Source organism: Vulpes vulpes, chromosome 9, assembly GCF_048418805.1.
Source record: "Vulpes vulpes isolate BD-2025 chromosome 9, VulVul3, whole genome shotgun sequence".
NCBI classification, from domain to species: domain Eukaryota; kingdom Metazoa; phylum Chordata; class Mammalia; order Carnivora; family Canidae; genus Vulpes; species Vulpes vulpes.
The window spans coordinates 25,171,849-25,192,151 of NC_132788.1; the positions used below are offsets into that span (position 1 = coordinate 25,171,849).

At 39.6% G+C, this 20,303-nt stretch overlaps 1 protein-coding gene across 1 annotated transcript in view; it reads left to right on the forward strand.

Moving 5' to 3' along the window:
* Positions 1-5,492: 5,492 nt before the first annotated feature.
* MTMR9 (myotubularin related protein 9) overlaps positions 5,493-20,303 on the forward strand; it is a 53,498-nt gene continuing 38,687 nt past the window's right edge. Inside the window, exons 1-2 of the mRNA XM_072719635.1 lie at positions 5,493-5,800; positions 16,805-16,913. Coding sequence (XP_072575736.1) covers positions 5,619-5,800; positions 16,805-16,913 — 291 coding nt within the window. The 5' untranslated portion in view covers positions 5,493-5,618. The remainder of the gene's footprint in view (positions 5,801-16,804; positions 16,914-20,303) is intronic.

A 20,303-nucleotide genomic window follows, 5' to 3' on the forward strand; every position in this document is an offset into this window, starting at 1 on the left:
AGCCTCAGCTTTGCCCTTGGGAATATTCACTCTTGACACCACCAGCTGCTTTGTATGCAACCTGACTGCCCTGAGCCCACCTTACTAGCAGGAATATCAAATTAACTCCCATGGAAACCATAGGAGAGACCCTGAGATTGCAGAGAGGGATACCTAAGCAGTCCTCAGATGCTTCAGCCTCTCCCCCTCCTACTACTCCAGCTCTTGCTACCAGCTGTTGGATGTTGTTTTAAGCAATTATGCTTGGGCTGATTTATTTTTTATTTTATTTTATTTATTTGAGAGAGAGAGAGAGAGAGAGAGAGAGAGAGAGAGAGAGAAGCAGTCTCCTCACCAAGCAGGGAACCTGACACAGGGCTCAATCTCAGGACCCCAAGATCATGACCTGAGCTGAACGCAAACACTTAACTGAGCCACCCAGGTGCCCCTTGGGTTGATTTATTTTATGCGCAATAGCCAACAGTCCCTAGCACCTTTATCTAGGTGCTAGGCTGCTGTCCTGATTGTTTTCAGAAACTAAAGTGGCTCAGGGAACCAGACATAGGGAATGTGGCTATTAGAATATATCTGAATACAGATCCATTGATTAAATCATTGTCACCAGAACTCCTTTTGTTGTGGTTGTGTCATGAAACTTTAGCCCTCTTTTGCTTACTTAGCAGCGGCTGTATTCTCCTAACATCACAGGTCAGAATCTGAACAGAAAAAAGCAGTGCAGACTAAGTCTAATTTGAATTAGTGTGATGGCAAGGGCTTGAATTTTGGACCCCACCAAACAACACTCCAAAGTGTTGCCTTAGGGTCTCTGCCTTTCTGCTTGGTTTTGCCATTGAAAGGACATCACCATGTGTTGAGCCTCAGTTCTTCCTCTTAGCTGGGAACAATACCTCTCCTACCTATTTCACCAGGTCATTACGAGAGGCAAGAGGCATATGTGATAATGTATTTGAAAATATTTTGTGAATTATAACATAGTGGCCAAGCATAAGTGATTATCTTCATTGCTGACAAATTATTCATCTGTTTTAATTTCCTCAGCTGCAAGGTGGAAATAACATAACATCACCTTCCTCCTACTCTCATCAGAATGCTGCTATAAACAATTGCAATAATATCTAAAATCAGTCAGATTGGGGTGGTGGGAGGAGAGGCCAGGGTGAAATATGTTCAGTAAAATGTGAGGTGTCTTTCAACAAACTGAGTGGCTACTGTGTTTAGACACTAAGCTGGATGCTGGGCATACTACAATCAAGAAATGGTCCTTGCTCTCAAGGACGTTATTGTCTAGTGGAATGTTATGACACATAAAGAGTCTATTTCAATACAGTTTATTAAGAGGTAAAATCAGAGAGCAACTAAGGTGGGCTCAGATCTCATAGGTGGCAATGTAGCATGGTGGTGAAGAGTTCAGAGTCTGCACCCAACAGCTTGGGTCTGAATACTGCTTCCATCACTTATTACTATCAGATCTTGGAAAATTTATTAAGATCTCTATGGCTCAGTTTTCTCATCGTTAAAAAGAGAATACTAACCAATCTCAGAGACTTGTGCAAGGACTACATGAATTAATAGATGTGCAAAGCATTTGACACAATATTTGGAGTACAGAGTGAACACTCAAAAAAAGTATGAACTATTTATTATTATTATTATTTTTAAAGATTTTATTTACTTATTTGATAGAGAGAGTGGGAGAAGGAACAGAGGGAGAGGGACAAGCAGACTCCATGTTGAGTGTGGAGCCCAACTTGGAGCACTATCCTAGGACACCCGGGGTGTGGAATCAGGAGAGGTTTCTTAGAGGCAGTGACATCTGAGAAGAGATCTGAAGGATGACAGGAGTTTGCAGGTCAAGGGACAAGGTATTAGGAGTGAGGTGGATATATACCAGGCAGAAAGAATACCCAGATTCTTTAAAACAGTGCTTTCTCAAACATTCATGTACATAAAAATAATCTAGGAATCTTGTTTAAGTGCAGATTCTGATTCAGTAGCTCTGGAGTGAAACATTTCTTAAAAAGTTCCCAAGGAATGCTAATGATGCTGGTCCCTGTTCTGCACTTCCAGTTGGTAGCAAGGTTCTAACTGGGTGCAATATCTCAAAAGGAAACTGTGAGCTATTTAGGGAGAGCTGGTGTGCAAACTGCTGAGAAAGAGGTTGAGAACTGTTGTGTCAGGCACAGAAAGAGAGCAGGAGAGATGAGATCTGTGATATTGATCGCTACCTAAGGTTCTAGATCACAAAGCTACTTACAAGAAAAGAAAAACAAAATTTAGAACAGTATAAAGGGCATTAGGTGCCAATGGAAAGAGTCTGGGGGGAAACCCCACTGGAAGAAATGAGACCAACTGAGAGGCTTCCCCCTTAAGTACAGTGAGAGATGGTGGTGTCCTGAACTATGACAATGGCCTTGGGGATAGAGAGGAGTGGGGGTTTCAAGAACTATTAGAAGATAAGATCAACAATTTGGTGACTGATCTGCTTGGGGGATGAAAGTATGGAAAACACAAGGAAGACAGGCATGAGGTTATCAACTGTGATTCAGCTGCTACAGTCAAGCACATAGAGAACAACTGCTCACCAGTGGTACATACAGGCAGTGTCTTCTTCCCCTTAGATGTTCCTGCTACTTTTGGCAATTATTGATTGACCTGCTTTCTTCAGACTACCTTCAAACTCTCAATTTCTACTAACTACTTCAGGCTTAGTAGAGAAACACGGAGCCAGGAAAGTAAATCTGTATGTCAAACTTTAGCCCTTACTCTCTTATTTTTTGTTCATTAGTTGCGTAAGGTGTGTTGGCATTCCCAAAGTAGCTATTACTTTTGAAGTCAAGAGCTGTGTCAAATCTATTGCTTCTATTCCCCACAGTGCTGATCACCAAGTAGGCATTTAATACGTACTAGGTCACTATTTGATGGAATAAGATGATTACACATTAATGTCATTTATTACCTCATAAAATAATGATTAAAATAATAACACCTGTAAGGTGTTGAGTTGTTTTACGTGCATTATAAATGCATCAGGGTGCCTGGGTGACTCAGTTGGTTGGATGGCTGGCTCTTGATTTCTGTTCAGGTCATGATCTTGGGGATCCTGGGATCAAGCCTTTATCCTCAGGTTGGTCTCTGAGCTCAGTGGGGAGTCTGCTTGAGGATTCTCTCTCTGCCCCTCCCTCCTGTTTGTGCTCTCTAAAATGAATGAATGAATGAATGAATATTTTAAAAGAAATTACATCATCTTCTTTTGTTTATCTGAATGGTCTGAGACCCTTGCATCCAGACCGATTGGACAATAAACTTGTTTGACTACAGCCTCACTGAATTACTGTAATAGGATGGAAGCCTATCCTATTACTGCCAAGCTCTACTGCCATCTACTGTTTATGTACTCTCTACATTCATATATTCTGCATCCCTTTTATTCTTTGCTATTGAATATTTGTTTTCTGCAGATCTCAGGGGCTTTCTTTGCTTCAAGCTTCAAACCAGAGTAGATGTAATTTTCTCATAGTTTCCAATCCAGCATAATATTGACAATTTTCTCTTGTGGGCAAAGAGTTTATGCCTTTATGGAATAGTAAACATTTTTAAATGTAATGATAATGTTTTTTTCCATAGGCTTTTTGTTTTTGTTTTTGGTTAAACTAAAAGAAAAGGTCACGGAATTTTTGGGGAATTGTCCCCTATGCCTAGTAGACATCATTAAATTAAGAAAAGACATCTTGGGGATCCCTGGGTGGCGCAGCGGTTTGGCGCCTGCCTTTGGCCCAGGCCACAATCCTGGAGACCCGGGATCGAATCCCACGTCGGGCTCCCGGTGCATGGAGCCTGCTTCTCCCTCTGCCTGTGTCTCTGCCTCTCTCTCTCTCTCTCTCTCTGGGACTATCATAAATAAATAAAAATTAAAAAAAAAAAAAAAAAGAAAACACATGCTTAAAAAAAAAAAAAAAAAGAAAAGACATCTTGGCTACATCCCATTCAGGGTGTAAATCTTACTCATCCTTCAAGGTCATTATTTCAAATGACACCTCCATAAAACTTTCCTTGATTCTCTACTCTGGAAATAAATCCTCCATTGGGAGTTGTTATAATGAGCCACAAAGTAGAAGGACAATAAAAATTCCAGTTAAAAAAAAATAGCTTTATAAACCAATTCCCTCATTCTCCCTTTCTTGTTGGTTCCCTTTTTCTTTTGCAGACAAGCAAAGCTGGACTCTCAGCTGTAACAATCTTATAAAGTGTTTTTGTTTTAATAAGGAAACATTTTTTGAGGAAGGGCAAGGCTAGAAGCAGGGACACCCTTGGTGGGTGATCTGGTGAGATTTTAGGCAATTAACTTTGTCTTTGATTGCTCCAAGACTTTAGTCTGTTAGCTGTCCGTAGGTACTAGATGGTGGAGATTTCAAAGGTTAATGGGCTGACAGTAGACCAGGACTCCAGCCCATGCATATTTCCCCTCCAGTTCTCTATTTCATAATGCAAATAGTTTGAGGAGGAGGAGGAGCACTAAGCAAGGGGAACTTATTTAAGTGAATTTCTGGCATAACTTAGCTATCTGGAAGTAGTTCAGTGGCACCGTATCTAACGGGGAGGCTGTGGGGTGGTATCAATGCCCTAGTACCTTGACTGCATAGCTCTAGATTGAAGCCCAGTCTGCTACAGGCCAACTTTCAGCAAGTCACTTGAGCTTCCCCCTTGAGAGGACTGATCTTCTCCTCTTCTGTGCGTTGCACGTTACTTCTACCTAGGTCCCTCTCATAGGTGTTTGCATGCTTTTCCCTTCCCTTTCCTTGCTCAAGGTCACAGAACCTCGGTGCGGCGCTCTCTGGGCATCTGCGGCGCCCGGCCCCGGGCTTCTCCCTTTCACCTGGTGGATGCTCCCGGGTCACAATCCCTCATCCCAACGCACGGCGACTGACGAACATCATCACAATTTACAGCAGCCCCACGCTATGAAGAGCCCTTGGAGGCGCAGGGAGGCAGCCAAGGACCTCTTCTCGTCGTCACATCTTCCCCGGAGTATTTGGGAAGGGGGTGGGAGGGGACGGCGGTGGGCACAAAGGCGAAGAGCGTTCTCAGGGGAGGAACACAAACCGGGGAGTCTGTGTTTCCGGGAGCACCTCTTCCGGGGGCGGACTGACTTCCGTCGCTGGCTCCGCCGTCTTCCGAGTCTCGAGCTCCAGCGCTTCCGCCCGGAGTTGCGCTAGGCTCCCGCTCCCAGAAGCTACTTCCGCCAGGAGTCCCGAGCAGGTCGGCCTGGGAAAGTGGCCCCTAAGGCGGCCTTCTGCTCGTCCCGTCAGCCGGCCCAGGCGACGCCAGGCCCCCGGTGGCGGCAGCGGCTGCAGGGCCTGTGGCGGAGCGGCCTCTCCGCCCGAGACCCGGGGCCCGGGGGGGGGCACCGGGGGCACCGGGAGTGCGAGAGCGACGCGGGGCCGGGGGCCGGGGACCGCAGGCCTCGCGGCGCCCACGTCGCCTGAGGCGGGGCCCGGCCTCCCCGCCCCGCCCCGCCCCCGCCCCCGCCCCCCGGCCTGGCCCCGGGCGGGTAGTGCTCTTCCCGGGCCCTGCGGCCGTGCGACCGCCTCGGACGGCCCGTGGCTCCGGCCGCCGGCACCATGGAGTTCGCCGAGCTGATCAAGACCCCGCGGGTGGACAACGTGGTCCTGCACCGGCCTTTCTACCCCGCCGTCGAGGGCACGTTGTGTCTGACCGGCCACCACCTGATCCTGTCCTCCCGGCAGGACAACACGGAGGAGCTGTGGCTCCTGCACTCCAACATCGACGCCATCGACAAGCGGTGAGCGCCCCCTCCCCCCGCGGCCCGCGGGGAGCCCCAGGGCCCTGGTGCACGCCCCTCGCCCAGGCCGCGGGCGGAGGAGCCCGCCCCGGCCTCGCTGGACCCCAGGGACTTGAGAAAGCCGGAGCCCCCCCGCAGGACCCGCCTGGTGTCCGTGAGGTCTGCGTGCAAGTCCCAGGGTCGCCGTAGGGTTCTCACTGTCATCCCGACGATCCTTTTTGATACGTGACATTCTTGGGTGGATTTTTGATCTTTAAAAAAAAAATTATTTTATTTTGTGTTTTTCTTCTTGCACCATCATTTCCCTTGGATTATTAATTGCCCGCCACAGTTCACCAAGTGTTGGAATGCGATTTAGGTAAAATCTTTACTTGCCACTGGTGAGTTCTTTTGAGGAAAACTCAAAGAACTTAGTATGTAGTGTCTAAATTCCACAAAACTTTTTTTTTCTTCTTTTCCTTCAAAAATGTTAACTGTATCGTATTTCTCCTTTTTTAAAAAAAAATCTTTTTTTTCTTTTTTTTAAGATTTCATTTATTTATTTATGAGACGCAGAAGCAGAAGCCGAAGTGGGTTCCTCGGGAGACTTGATTCCAGGACCCTGGGATCATGACCTGAGCTGAGGGCAGATGCTTAGTGGACTGAGCCACCCAGGCACCCCTCTCCTTATACCTAACCTTCTGGGTCATCAATTGCATGCTTCCTACTATGGGAGATTATAATATTTTTCATTTATCCTTACTAAAGTTCTGCTTTTGGGGAAAAACAACAACAACACAGAATTGGCTCTTAAGCAAAGATATTAACCTTTTTTTTTTCCCCCATCCCAGGCACTGTCTTTCCAAGGCGGTGGCTCAGAGTCAAAAAAGTTATGCTCATGCCTGCAGTCAAAATTTTTATTTCCCAATGGCCCTGTGTACTTAACTCTAGCCAGGAGAAGGTGAATTGATTATCCAGTTAACACTAAAGTATAAATGAATAACAACAGCTTTTTTATTACCTCTCAGGAGAATTTGGATATTAAGAGGATTCCTAGAAAGGTTATGCCTTAAAAGATGGTAATTTCTAGGGGATCCCTGGGTGGCTCAGTGGTTTGGCGCCTGTCTTCGGCCCAGGGCGTGACCCTGGAGTCCCGGGATCCAGTCCCACATCAGGCTCCCTGCATGGAGCCTGCTTCTCCCTCTCCCTTTGTCTCTGCCTCTCTCTTTGTGTGTCTCTCTCATGAATAAATAAATAAAATCTTTAAAAAGTATATGGTAATTTCTAATGGAAATTACCACTAGAATTAGTCTGCTAAGAAGCAGACTTCTTAGTGAGCTGGAAGCCTGAGCAGGGGCTCCATCCTAGGATCCTGGGTTCATGACCTAAGCTGAGTGCAGGCACTTAACTGACTGAGCCACTCACTGCCCCTCATGAACCTTTTCTCTTCTCTTCTCTTCTCTTCTTTTCTTTTCTTTTCTTTTCTTTTCTTTTCTTTTCTTTTCTTTTCTTTTCTTTTCTTTTCTTTTCTTTTCATGAACCTTTTCTATTAGCCAGTCCTCAGTCTTATTTTTGCTCACTATGTCCTGCATTCTCCTGTCTGTATCTTACCAATGCTCTTCTTCTGCCTGGAATGCCTTGTTCCTCCCAAGTTTGTTAAAGATTTATTTAATGTCGTCATGTTCTAGATATTTTGTGAGGCATGAGGAACACCAAGATGAATAAAGTATAGTTCTTACTTTTTCAGGAGTTTCATAGGTTATCATCCAGTCGTTACTCATCTATCAGTATTTAGTATAAACCATTTTACCTGCCCCCTCTTTTGTAGATCCTTTTAGTTTCCACAAGTAGAAGTAGTCTTCCTCACCTTGAAATCCTATAGCTCTTTATACTTCTTTAATAAATACATATTAAAATTTGTATTTTGATAATTACATATATGTTAGATCCTTGAAGCCAGGACTTCCCTTTGTTTAATTTTTATTTCTTTCAAAACTCCTAACTTGTGCAGATAGGCACATAGGAATTAAAAGAAGAATTGACCTCCAAATGATCAATGATGCCAAAGAATACACATTAGAGTTTCTCTTTACCACCAACTCCCTTTTCTTTTTTTCTTATTTTATGGTTGCTTTTCATACTCTCCTTTCATATTTACCCAGCATTTAGGCCTGGTAGGGCTTAAAAAAGTATGTAAGACATGACCTTTTCATCTGTTAGGGGAGAAATGACAAACTGTATACATTTATCTTTTTCCCAGGAAACATGATGATGTGATGGAAAGAGCATAATCTATGTAGTTGGATCAGAGTTAGTTTAATTATTGGTCTCAAGAAATACTTCATGTGTCTTTTGTGTGCTGTACACTGCCTACGCTCTACAGGTGCAGTGGTGACTAACGGGGGCAGAGAGCTTGTATATTAGCGGAGGAGATAGACATTCAAATAAATCAACAAATAAGTAAATAAGTGTCAGGTAGTAAGTACCAGGAGGGAAAAATAAAGGAAGATGGGAGGATAGAGAATGCCAGGAGGCAGTGTGCTTAGAAAGAATTTCAGAAAAGACAAGTGACATTTAAATGATGATGTCTGAAGGAAGAGAGGAAGCTAGCAATGTGAATATCAGAAGAAAGAGCATTCCAGCCAGAGGGAACAGCGAATGCAAGGACAGGGACACGACTGGGATGTATGGAGAAGAACAAAGAGGCCAGTGTGACTGGAGGGCAGTGAGGAAGGGTAGAGTCGAGGGGTGTAGCAGAAGCTGGTCAGAGGGATAAGCAGGGGCCAGATGGTGTAGGGCTTTATTTGCCATTGTGATGGTTTTCAAAGGAAGCCCTTGGAGAGTTGAAAGCAAGGAAGGAAGAACTGATAGACTTTTTAGAGGATGGGTCTGGCCACTGGCAGAAAACAGATTGCAGAGGCGCAACAACAGTGGAAGCAGCAGGCCCAGTTAGGATACCGTTGCATAGTTCAGGGAGAACGTGATAGTGACTTAAAGAGTGGAAGTGATAGTAGTGTGATCAGAAGCAGTCAGGTTTGAGATGTATTTTGGTTTTTTTTGTTTTTGTTTTTGGTTTTGGTTTTTTGAGATATATTTTGAAGGCTGAGCTGCCATGCCTTGTTAGTGAATTATAAATGGGATGCACAGTATTAAGGATGCCTCCTTTAGTTCTACCTCTTGTTAGATAGGTGTCCTTGGGCAAGCTATGTAACCTCTTTTAACCTCTCAGTTCTATCACCGAGGAATACAACCCTACTCATATCTAGTAGTAACTTGTATTTCAGTGATGCTTTATAAACTCATAGAATGTTCTCATGTACATTGCATACTCAATATTCTTAGATCCATTCAGCACACGAGGTTTTACACAAGTTACACAACTATACTTTTTTCTTTTCATGGACCTCAGATGTAGAAAGTTGATTGAGTTAATCTTATTCAGTTGATAACTCATCATTTTCATGATTGATTCATTATAAGGTTTTCTTGTTTTTTTACATTTTATTCTTCAAGCCCTAATTTTCATCCCTCTATTCTACCTCATTCTCAGTCCCTACAGGTGAACATGTTAAGTGTTGCTATTTGTCCTTGGATATATGTCTATCTCTATAAAATATATAACACTATTGTGTGTGAGTTTCATTTCCCTCGGTAAGATTATGTTGCAGGTCTTATCCTATTTCTCAACATTAACTCAGTACTCTTTTTCCAGATCTCTTCATATTGCTGTGTATACATCCATTTTACTGTTTCTGACTACAGCATAGAATTCCAAATTGTCTCCATTTTACTTATCTGACCCTTTAGATAACCTCCAATCTCTTGCTATCAAAATGTACTGAAAAAATGTACTCATTTGGGTCCACTTGCAGTCTTGTACAAGAATTTCTCTGAGATTGTGTCTAGGATGGGATCAAGCCAGAAGGCGGATAAATAAAATTAGTTCACTTCACCAAGTAATCCTAAAGACTCTCCCTCCAAAATGCCTAGTCCCTTTGCTCCTCCCACTATGATTCCAATTTCTACCACATTGTTGCCAAAGTTTGGTATTATTGTCTTTTTAAGTTTTGCTAGTCTGATGACTGTGGATAGTATCTGTTTGTTTATTTATTTATTTTTAAAAATTTTGTTTATTTATTTGACACACAGAGAGAAAGAGAGAGAGTGCACAAGCAAGGGGAGTGACAGAGGGAGGGGAAGAAGCAGGCTCCCCTTTGAGCAAGAGGCCTGATGCAGGGCTTGATCCCAGGGCTCTGGGACCATGACCTGAGCAGAAGACAGATGTTTAACCAACTGAGCCACCCAGATGCCTCCTATCTCTTTATTTTAATTTGTATTTCTCTAATTACTGATGAGTCTAAGTATCTCTGTATAGACTTATGAGCAATTAAATTTTTTTTCTTTTCTGTGCATTTCCTTGTCCTAATTTTAAAAATTGGGATTGTTGTCTTTCTAGCATTAATTTGCATCAGTTCCTTTTATACTCTCTAGGTATCAATTCTAGTAATTCAGTGTCTAAGTATATTAGACACTGCAGGTGTCTTCTCTTAATCTCACCCATTTGTTGACTTTTCTCTGGTGTTTTGTTGAACAAAAAGGCCTTAATTTTAATTCAGGATTTATCAATTTTTTATTGTTTGTACTTTTTTATACTTTATTGTTTGTCCTTCCTTATCCCAAAATCACTAAAATATTCCCTACATTTTCTTCCATATTAGCTTTATAGTTTTACCCTTCACTTTTAGGTCTTAATTCATTTGGCTTCTACCTTCATTTCAAGTGTTTTTTCTCCAGGTATCAAGCTGGTTTTCCTAATACCATTACCTAGCAACCCATTCTTGACTGCTCTGATCCATCATATGTCAAGTGGTTTCATATATGTATAGCTTTCTCTGTAGGTTTTGTAACGTTATGTGTTTGTTTCTTTTGTTTATCTGGGAATGTCTTTTAATTTCTCCCTTACTTTTGAAGGACACTTTTGCTGGATATAGGATTCCTAGTTGACAGTTTTTTTCTTAGCACTTTGAATATATTAGCTTATTGTTTTCTGGCTTCCAAAGCTTCTTTCTTTCTTTCTTTCTTCCTTTCTTCCTTTCTTCCTTTCTTCCTTTCTTTCCTTTCTTTCCTTTCTTTCCTTTCTTTCCTTTCTTCCTTTCTTCCTTTCTTTCCTTTCTTTCCTTTCTTTCCTTTCTTTTCTTTCTTGATTTTATTTATCCATGAGAGACACACAAAGAGAGAGGAGACATGGCAGAGGGAGAAGCAGGCTCCATGCAGGGAGCCTGATGTAGGACTCGATCCTGGGATTCCAGGATCACATCCTGAGCCAAAGGCAGACGCTTAAACTCTGAGCCACCTAGGTGTCCTGCCTCCAAAGTTCCTGATGTGAAATCTGTTCATTGTTTTATTGTGGCTTCCTTGTATGTGACAATTTGCTTCCCTCTTGCTGCTTTCAAGATTTTCTCTGTCTTTTGAAAGTTTGATAAAAATGTTTTGGTGTGGTTCTCTGAATTTAGCTTACTTGGAGTTCGTTGAACTTCTTGAATGTTTATATTCATGTCTTTCATCAAATTGGGGAATTTTTTTAGCCATTATTTCTTAAAATATTCTCGGTCCCTTTTTCTTTTTCTGGGACTTCCTCAATGTGTATGTTGGTTCTTTTGTTGGTATCCCACAGGCCCTTAGGCTGTATTCACTTTTTTTCCATCATTTCTCTTTCTGTTCCTCAGACTTGATAATTACCATTTTATCTTCAGGTTCACTGATTTTTCTTCCTCTTGGACACATCTGCCTTTGAATCCCTCTAGGGAATTTTTCATTACAGTTATTGCACTTTTCAGCTCCAGTATTTCTTGGGGGGGAGGGTGAGGGGGTTTCTCTGAAATGTTCTCTTTATTGGTATTTCCATTTTGTTCACACATCACATTCTTGACTTTCTCCATATCTTCCTTTAGTTCTTTGAGCATCTTTAAGACCATTGTTTTAAAATCGCTGTCTAGTATATCTACCATCAGGTCTTTTTCAGGGAAAGTTTTTTGTTTTTTTTTTTAAGATTTTATTTATTTATTCATGAGAGACACAGAGAGAGGCAGAGACACAGGCAGAGGAAGAAGCAGGCTCCGTGCAAGGAGCCCAATGTGGTACTTGATCCCAGATTCTAGGATCACACCCCGAGCTAAAGGCAGACGCTCAACCTCTGAGCCACCCAGGTGTCCCCAGGGAAAGTTTTTGTTGATGTATTTTTTTCCTTTGAATGGCTTGTACTTTCTGTTTATTTGTATGCCTTGTGATTTTTTTGTTGTTGAACACTGGACATTTGATCAAATAATGTGGTGACTGACTCTGGAAATCAGATTCTTCCCCTTCTCCAAGGTTTGCTCGGGTATTTTTTGTTTGTTTAATAATTGTTATTTGCTTATAATAATAATTATTGCTGTAAGTTTTCTGGATGCCTGAAGTGTAAATCTTGATGCTGTTAACAGATTACCACAGTCTAAAGTACAGTAGCTTTCTTTTTTCAAGATTTATTTATTTATTTATTTACAAGAGAGCTTACACACACACACACACACACACACACACACACACACACACGAACGGGGTGGGAGGGTGGCAGTGGGGGGAGAGGGGAAGAGGGAGAGAAGAGAGTCCCTGCTGACCATAGAGCCCCATATGGGCTCAATTTTAGGAACCTGAGATGATGACCTCAGCCAAAAGTCAAGCAGTTAACTGACTGAGCCACCCAGGTGCCCTTACAGTAGCTTCATATTAAATTGAAATTATGTAGTGTTAGCTATCCAAGTTTGTTCTTATTAAAAGTTGTTTTTGGGCAGCTCTGGTAGCTCAGAGGTTTAGTGCCACCTTCAGCCCAGGGTATGATCCTGGAGACCTGGGATCGAGTCCCATGTCAGGCTCCCTGCGTGGAACCTGCTTCTCCCTCCGCCTGTGTCTCTGCCTTTCTTTCTCTGTCTCTCTCTCTCTCTCTGTCTCTCTTATGAATAAATAAATAAATCTTTAAAAAAAAGTTGTTTTGTCTATTTAAGGTCATTTGCGTTTTTATATGAATTTTACAATCAACTTGTTAATTTCTTTTCTTTTTTTTTTTTTAAGAAAAGCCTATGTGATTTTGGTTGGAATTGTGTTGAGTCTGTTGATAAATGAATTTGGTTAGAGTTGACACCTGATATCTTAATATTGAGTTTTCTGTCCAATGAGCAAAGTATATCTCTCCATTCATTTTATTTAGATCTTCAATTTCTTTCAACAGTGTGTTATAGGGATCCCTGGGTGGCGCAGCGGTTTGGCGCCTGCCTTTGGCCCAGGGCACGATCCTGGAGACCTGGGATCGAATCCCACATCAGGCTCCCGGTGCATGGAGCCTGCTTCTCCCTCCGCCTGTGTCTCTGCCTCTCTCTCTCTCTCTCTCTCTCTGTGACTATCATAAATAAATAAAAATTAAAAAAAAAAAAGAAATAAACTGTCTTATTCAGGCTACTGACATTTAAAAAAAAAAACAGTGTGTTATAGTTTTCATTTAGAAATCTTAGAAATCTTTTGACAGATTTCCCTCATTTATTCCACATTTTTGGATACACTTTCAAATAGTATTTTTAAAATTTCAATTTCTAATTCCTTTTGTATTAGTCATGATTTTGACTTTGTGTATATATATATTTTAAAGATTTTATCTATTTATTCATGAAAGGCACAGAGAGAGAGAGAGAGAGACACAGAAGCAGAGACACAGGCAGAGGGAGAAGCAGGCTCCGTGCAGGGAGTCTGACACAGAACTCGATCCAGGGTCTCCAGGATCACACCCCAGGCCTTCAGCGCTAAACCTTTGAGCCAACCGGGGCTGCCCGACTTTGTATATTTTATGACACATTGACATCTTCAGACCTTGCAGACCTAGAGAGGGACTTCCTCTCATGTTAGCTATTTGCTAGAGATAGCAAGAAACTTGCCTGCAGGCACACTTTTGATATGCAAACCAACCAATATTAAGTCCATACCCTGTATCTGCTTTCTCTTTTGCAGTCAGGACTACTATTCTCCTGTCCTAAATTATTCCAGGGGCAGGTATCAGACAATAGGGATCACCTGTATAATGTAGAGCCTGACAAAATTATTCAAACTACCTAATCTTAAACTTGCTCAGCTCACCTACTCACCCTTTTCCATTCCTTTCTGTGAAACCTCAACGGTAAAAGTTCTGGTCCATGCTTTCCTCTTGTTCTGTCTGCCTCCTGACTAACCAGATGCTTCCCCATGTGTGGCCCTGCATGACATAGTATGCTCCTCCTTTTGAGAACAGTGAATAACAAACTATCTTTTCAATGACAGTTATCTCCTTATCTATCAGCCTTACCATCTTGAATAAAAACCAAGTCCTGAGTATTTTAAACAATTGATGTAATAGTATATAGAAATACTATTGATTTTTGTGTATCGTGTTTGTATCTGACAGCCTTACTAACCTCACTTTTTAATTCTAATAGTTTTTTGTTTTTGTTTTTTTCATTAGCTTTCCTACATAGGCAATCATGTCATCTACAACTAAAGACAGTTTTATTTCTTCCTTTTCAGTCTGGATGCCATTTATTTCTTGCCTCATTGCACTGGCTATTACCTCTCAGTACAATGTTGAATAGAAGGGTGAAAGGCACCTGGGTGGTTCAGTGGGTTAAGCATCTGCCTTTGACTCAGGTCATGATCTCAGGATCACCAAGCCCCATGTCAGGCTCCCTGCTCAGCGGATAGTCTGCTTCTCCCCCCCTCTCTCTGCTGCTACTCCTGCTTGTGCTTGCGCATGTTCTATCAAAAAAGAATAAATAAAATTCTTTAAAAAAAAAAAAGGAAGCGGTGAAAGTGAACATCTCTCTTATTTCTAGTATTAGTGAAAAAGTATTTAGTCTTTCACCATTAAATCTACAGTTAGTGCTAGGTTTATTGTGTTGCTTTTGGTCTTGTTTTCTTTTGGTAAATACTATTAGGTTCAAGATGTTTCTTTCTATTCCTAGTTTGCTGAGAGTTGACTTTTTTGTTTTTGTTTTTTAGGATCAGGGATAGATGTTGAATTGTCCAATGCTTTTTCTTTATCTATTGAGGTGATCATACAGTTTTTCTTTTTCAGTTTGGCAATATGATAGATTCTTTGACTTTCAAATGATAAACCCCCATCATTCGTGATGTATTATCCTTTTTATATATTGTTGGATTTAATTTTCTGATATTTTGTTTAGAAATTTTGCATCTGGGTTCATGATAGATATTAGTCTACAATTTTCTCATCATTTCTTTGGTTTTTGTATTAGGGTAATGCTAGTCCCATGGAATGAGTTGATAAATAATTGCCGTTTTTTCAACTTTCTGGAAGAGTTTGTCATGAATTGATAGGGTATTTTCTTTAAATGTTTTGTAGAATTACTCATGAGGCCACCTAGGCCTGGAGGGTTTTTTGGTGGGCAAGATTTTAATGAAAATTTCATTTTATTTTATAGCTATAGTATTAATTATATTCTTGAGTTTGTGTCTTCTGAGGAATTGGTTTATATCATTTACCTTGTTGAATTTATAGGCATAAAGTTGTTCCTGGTATTTCCTCATCTTTTTAATGCCTATACAATTTGTAGTGATTCTCATTTCTCTCATTTCTTATATTGGTAAATTGAGACTCAATTTCTTTTTTCCTGATCACTTTGGCTAGTGTCTTATTGCTTTTATTATTTTCAAGAAATCGTTTTTGCTTTTATTGATCCCCATAATTTTCCTTTTTCTATTTCATTGATTTTGGCTCTGATCTTTATCTAATTTTTTTTTTTTTTTTTGCTTTGGATTTGGCTTGCTCTTCTTTCTTTATTATAGTGAAATCTGAGGTCACGGATATGGAACTTTCTTTTTGAATATAGATGCTCTGCCCAGGCTATTAGCCCCACCCACGTTCCCTCCTGTTAGCCTGGAAACTCTCAAAACCATAAACTGGGATAAGTTTAGGATTCACCTTGTTTCCTATCTCCCAAAGATCTCTGTTCTTTGTTGTTTGATGTCCAATGTCTTGAAAACGGTTCTTTCTTTTATTGTCTGGTTATCTTGGTTGTTTCAGGTGGGAGGGTAAATATGGTCCGTGTTATTCTACCTTTGCCAGAAGTAGAAGTGCCAAGCATGTGACTTTTCAAATAAATTTTATAAGAGGCATTCCAGTGTGTTGAGAGATAACTTTAGTAGGATTTGACCCATAGTAATGGTGTTTGCCTGTCCAAATTAACAGTGCAGTAATATGAGGCATAGGGATGCTTACAATTGAGATCGAGTTCAGGAAGAGTAGCTGTAGGAGTTGTGTCTCTAAACTGGAAAAAAATATAAGTAAAATGATCAGCATTTGGTCAATCTAAGAATTCCTAGTTTAGGGAATACTCAGAAGTATTAATGGAAAAGAAAGGGACCAACCACTGGCAAAGCAAAAGAAAAGTCAGAGCTGTCAGCAAGTATAGACAAAACAAAACAACAACAATATAAGTAAGACTAAGATTCCAATTAAGGTAGAATTATATTTGTACAAACTTTTATGAGTAGATTTGGCATTGATTTAGAATAGATACTGCAAATTAATAGTTTTTAAAGACTGAAAAAGAGATGCTTATATTTAAAATCAATTACTGCAAGGTTGGAAGTAAGTAAAATCTGAAATGAATTGTTTTCCTATGCTCTGGAAATAACTCTGTATGAACACTTAACACATAAATTACAGATCTTTTTTCTTTATTCTTGGAAGGAAGGCCCCAAATAATCTTCATTAAATGAAATGGCCTACTAAAAATTACTTTCTGAATTTGAAAAACTTTAAGTACATATATTTAAAATAATTTATGGCTCACATTTTAATAATACAGGCTTGACCCTTAAACAATTGGGGAGAAGAAAGTTGAATACAGATGGTAATTACAACTACATTCTCTTTTCAAGGAAATAATCGTATGTTTGAAGATAGAAATATGTATGTTCTTAAGCGTAATTTGTAATTTTTTACAGATTTGTGGGACCACTGGGTACCATCATCATAAAATGTAAAGATTTTCGAATAATTCAGTTGGATATTCCTGGAATGGAGGAATGTTTGAATATAGCCAGTTCCATTGAGGTAAATATTTCAGAAGCAAAATCTGATAAAAATAAATAGTAATAAAAAAGAACTTTATATTCTGACTCTGTGTAGCTCCTATTTTTTTTTAGTAGATACTTGGCTATATACTGTGACTCATGTATTGAAAATTGACAGGAAAAGCCTCACCCTGATTCATTGTTATGGGAATGTAATAGGATTTTATTGACTTATAGCAATTTTTAGTGTTACTTATTCCTCTGGGTTCACTATTTGTAGCATTTGACAGGATTTCCTTCTCTTTTTAAGACTCCATAATAGTACATTGTATGTATATATGGTAAGGGTTTTTTTTTTAAGTTATTTCTTTTATAAAGCAAGTAATTATCACCAATGATTATAGTCTTTTGTCTTTAGTTAAGTCTGAATTTTCCATACATCAGGCAGTGTGTTTGTTTTATATTTGTGTGAACAATATTGAGTATCGGTTCAGATTACAAATACTAGATGTTTTACTTGGATAATTTAATATTTAAATTGAGGAGCTCACACCATTTTCTTCCCCCTTCAAACCTACTTTGCTTTACACTCAAATTTTAAATTGCCTTGTTTTAAATCATTGCCACTAAATTATAGCAATTAACTTTGTAGTATTTTCTAGATAATTATAGACACATTGATTTTTTTCCCCCTTTGGTCTTTGAGTGATTAATCTGGCCTTTGTATCCAAAACAAATACTATTGGCTTAACAATTAAAAGGAAACAGAATGGTTTAAAAATCTGTAACTAGGATCTTGTTTGTTTTTTAAACAAGAATAGAGAAATAAAACAATTGTTGTGGTGCTGAGAAAAATGGCATGGAATGGGTTTACTTTCTGCCTTTGCTAAATTTTACTTAAAGGAAAGGAGAAGATGAGCTGAACTGTTTTGTTTGTCTTACATATCTTGTCATTTGGAAGTGATGCAGCAATGTTGATTTGTCCAGATTTGCTAACATGGGTAAGAAACACACTGTGTTTTTTAGGCTGTTAAATTGAAACACTCTCCTGCTATTTGGGCAGGGGAATGCTACTAACCCATTTCATTTGAGCAGGGGCTTTTTTTGTTTTTTTTACCAAGTGTGCATTTGAATTTTCACTGACCAGTCTACATTTTTCTTTCTATCCCTTTTATAACTTATAAGATAGCTGATTGGTGGGTGTTAGTGAAGTTGTATACCATGAAGAATAGTGGTGAAGAAAATATAGGGCAAAGCCCATTACCCCACTTTCTGATGACATTTACTTAGCTTTGTTATCTGACACTAATCAGTTGTTTAATTAGCTGTATATAGTACTTAATTACTTTAGAAACTGATTACATAGATACTCTTACAGCTGAAAAGAAGCTGTGAATTATGAGTCATTCTCATAATTTGATCTCAGGAAGTGAATGTTCTATTGATTGTTTTTGCAACATAGTAAGTATACATAGTGAACTTGGCCTCTTGCCTTTTCCTGGTATCCAATTCCTCTTCCACCTCCTCTATACATCTTGACATAACTTGGAAGTAACAGTGAATTTCTTATATAGAACAGTTAAGCTATTCTTTGTTATCAAGAATCCATATACCCTAGTATATTCTGCTGCCATAAATAGAATCCCATTGGAATAGTAACTGACAAGTACTCAGTTTTCTAAAATGTAGCAGGAAGTCTGATGAAGCTTTTTTTATGTAGTTTCCACTGTCTTTTGGAATTGAAATGTTTTCAGTTCTTTCAGCATTAATGTGTTTAAAGGAAAAGTCCTGGTGGAGCCTGTTTCTCTCTCTGCCTGTGTCTCTGCCTCTCTCTCTTTCTCTCTCTCTCTCATGAATAAATAAATAAAATCGTTAAAAAAAATAAATAAATAAAAAAGAAGTCCTGTCTCTAGTGACATGTGATCATGACAAGTCAGAATATATGTTTATTACCTGCTAAAGTGGCTGCTGACTTGCATTAAAAATCGTGGTTGTACCAGCCACTATGGAAAACAGTATGGAGGTTCCTCAGGAAATTAAAATGGAACCACCATATGACCCAGCAGTCCTACTTTTGGATATATATATTGATCATTGTAGCATTATTCATAATAGCCAAAATATGGTAATAGCCTCAGTATCTGCCAACAGATGAATGGATAAAGAAAATGTGATATTTAACTATACATACAATGGAATATCATTCAGCCTTAAAAAACAGTAATCCTGATATTTGTGACAACAAGGATAAAACTGGAGGGCATTATGCTAAGTGAAATAAACCAAAGACAAATATTGCATGTTATTACTTCTATGTGGAATCCTAAAAACCAAAAACAAAACTTAGAGAAACAGACAGTGGAAAAGTAGTTGCTAGGGACTAGGGGGGATGGAGAGAAGTTAGTAAAAGTTACAAACTTTCCATTTATAAGATGAGTAAAGTCTTAGGATCTAGAGTAAAACATGGTAACTGTAGCTGATAACACTGTTATTGTATAATAGAAATTTTCTTTTTCTTTTTTTTTTTAAAGACACAGAGAGAGGGGGCAGAGACACAGGCAGAGGGAGAAGCAGGCTCCATGCAGGGAGCCTGACGTGGGACTTTATCTCCAGTCTCCAGGATCATGCCCTGGGCTGAAGGTGGCGCTAAATCGCTGAGCCACCCAGGCTGCCCTAGAAATTTTCTAAAAGAGTAGAACTTAAATGTTTTCAACTACAGAGGGTAAATATGTGGGGTGATAAATGTATTAATTAACTCCACTGGGGAGTCCTTTCACAATGTATCAAATAACTTTGAATTCTTAGTTTTATTTGTCAATTTTACCTCAGTAAAGGTGAAAAAAATTTTTTAAATATTGCAAAGAATATCTTTAAACTAATTTTTAAAAAGTAAATCAATTTAATAAAATAATGTTTGTACTGAGCAAGGACAGCTCTGGTCTAAGTCAGATGTAGACATTGGCCATTCTGCTTCTGTTTAGTGTGATTAGCAGCCAAAGACTATGTAGAAGCGGATATGGATTATACAGCCATGCTTCTCCATATTTTCTGTTTAATGAGCTCTTAGGGGAAGATCTTATTATTCATTAACAGATAGAAGAATAACTTTGGATGGAGATCTTTTGTTAAACTGATGAACTACATGTCTAATCTATTTTTTAAAAAAGTCTTGGGCCCATTCTTTTGTGAGCCTGGTACTTCTGTGACCTAGAGGGAGGTAACTTTATTCTGAGAGTTTTGGGGAACTAGCAGGACATTGGGCTCCCGCCCTCCTCCAGGTGAGTGTTTCCATAATTACTGGAATTTAAATTATGCTCATTAAAATTATGCTCATTGATTTTGGTAACTTTTTTTCCAGTCATAGAAGTGCTTTTTTTTATAATTCCTCTGTCAGAAGGTTGAAACTGCCAAGTGATGGAAGATGTTCCAT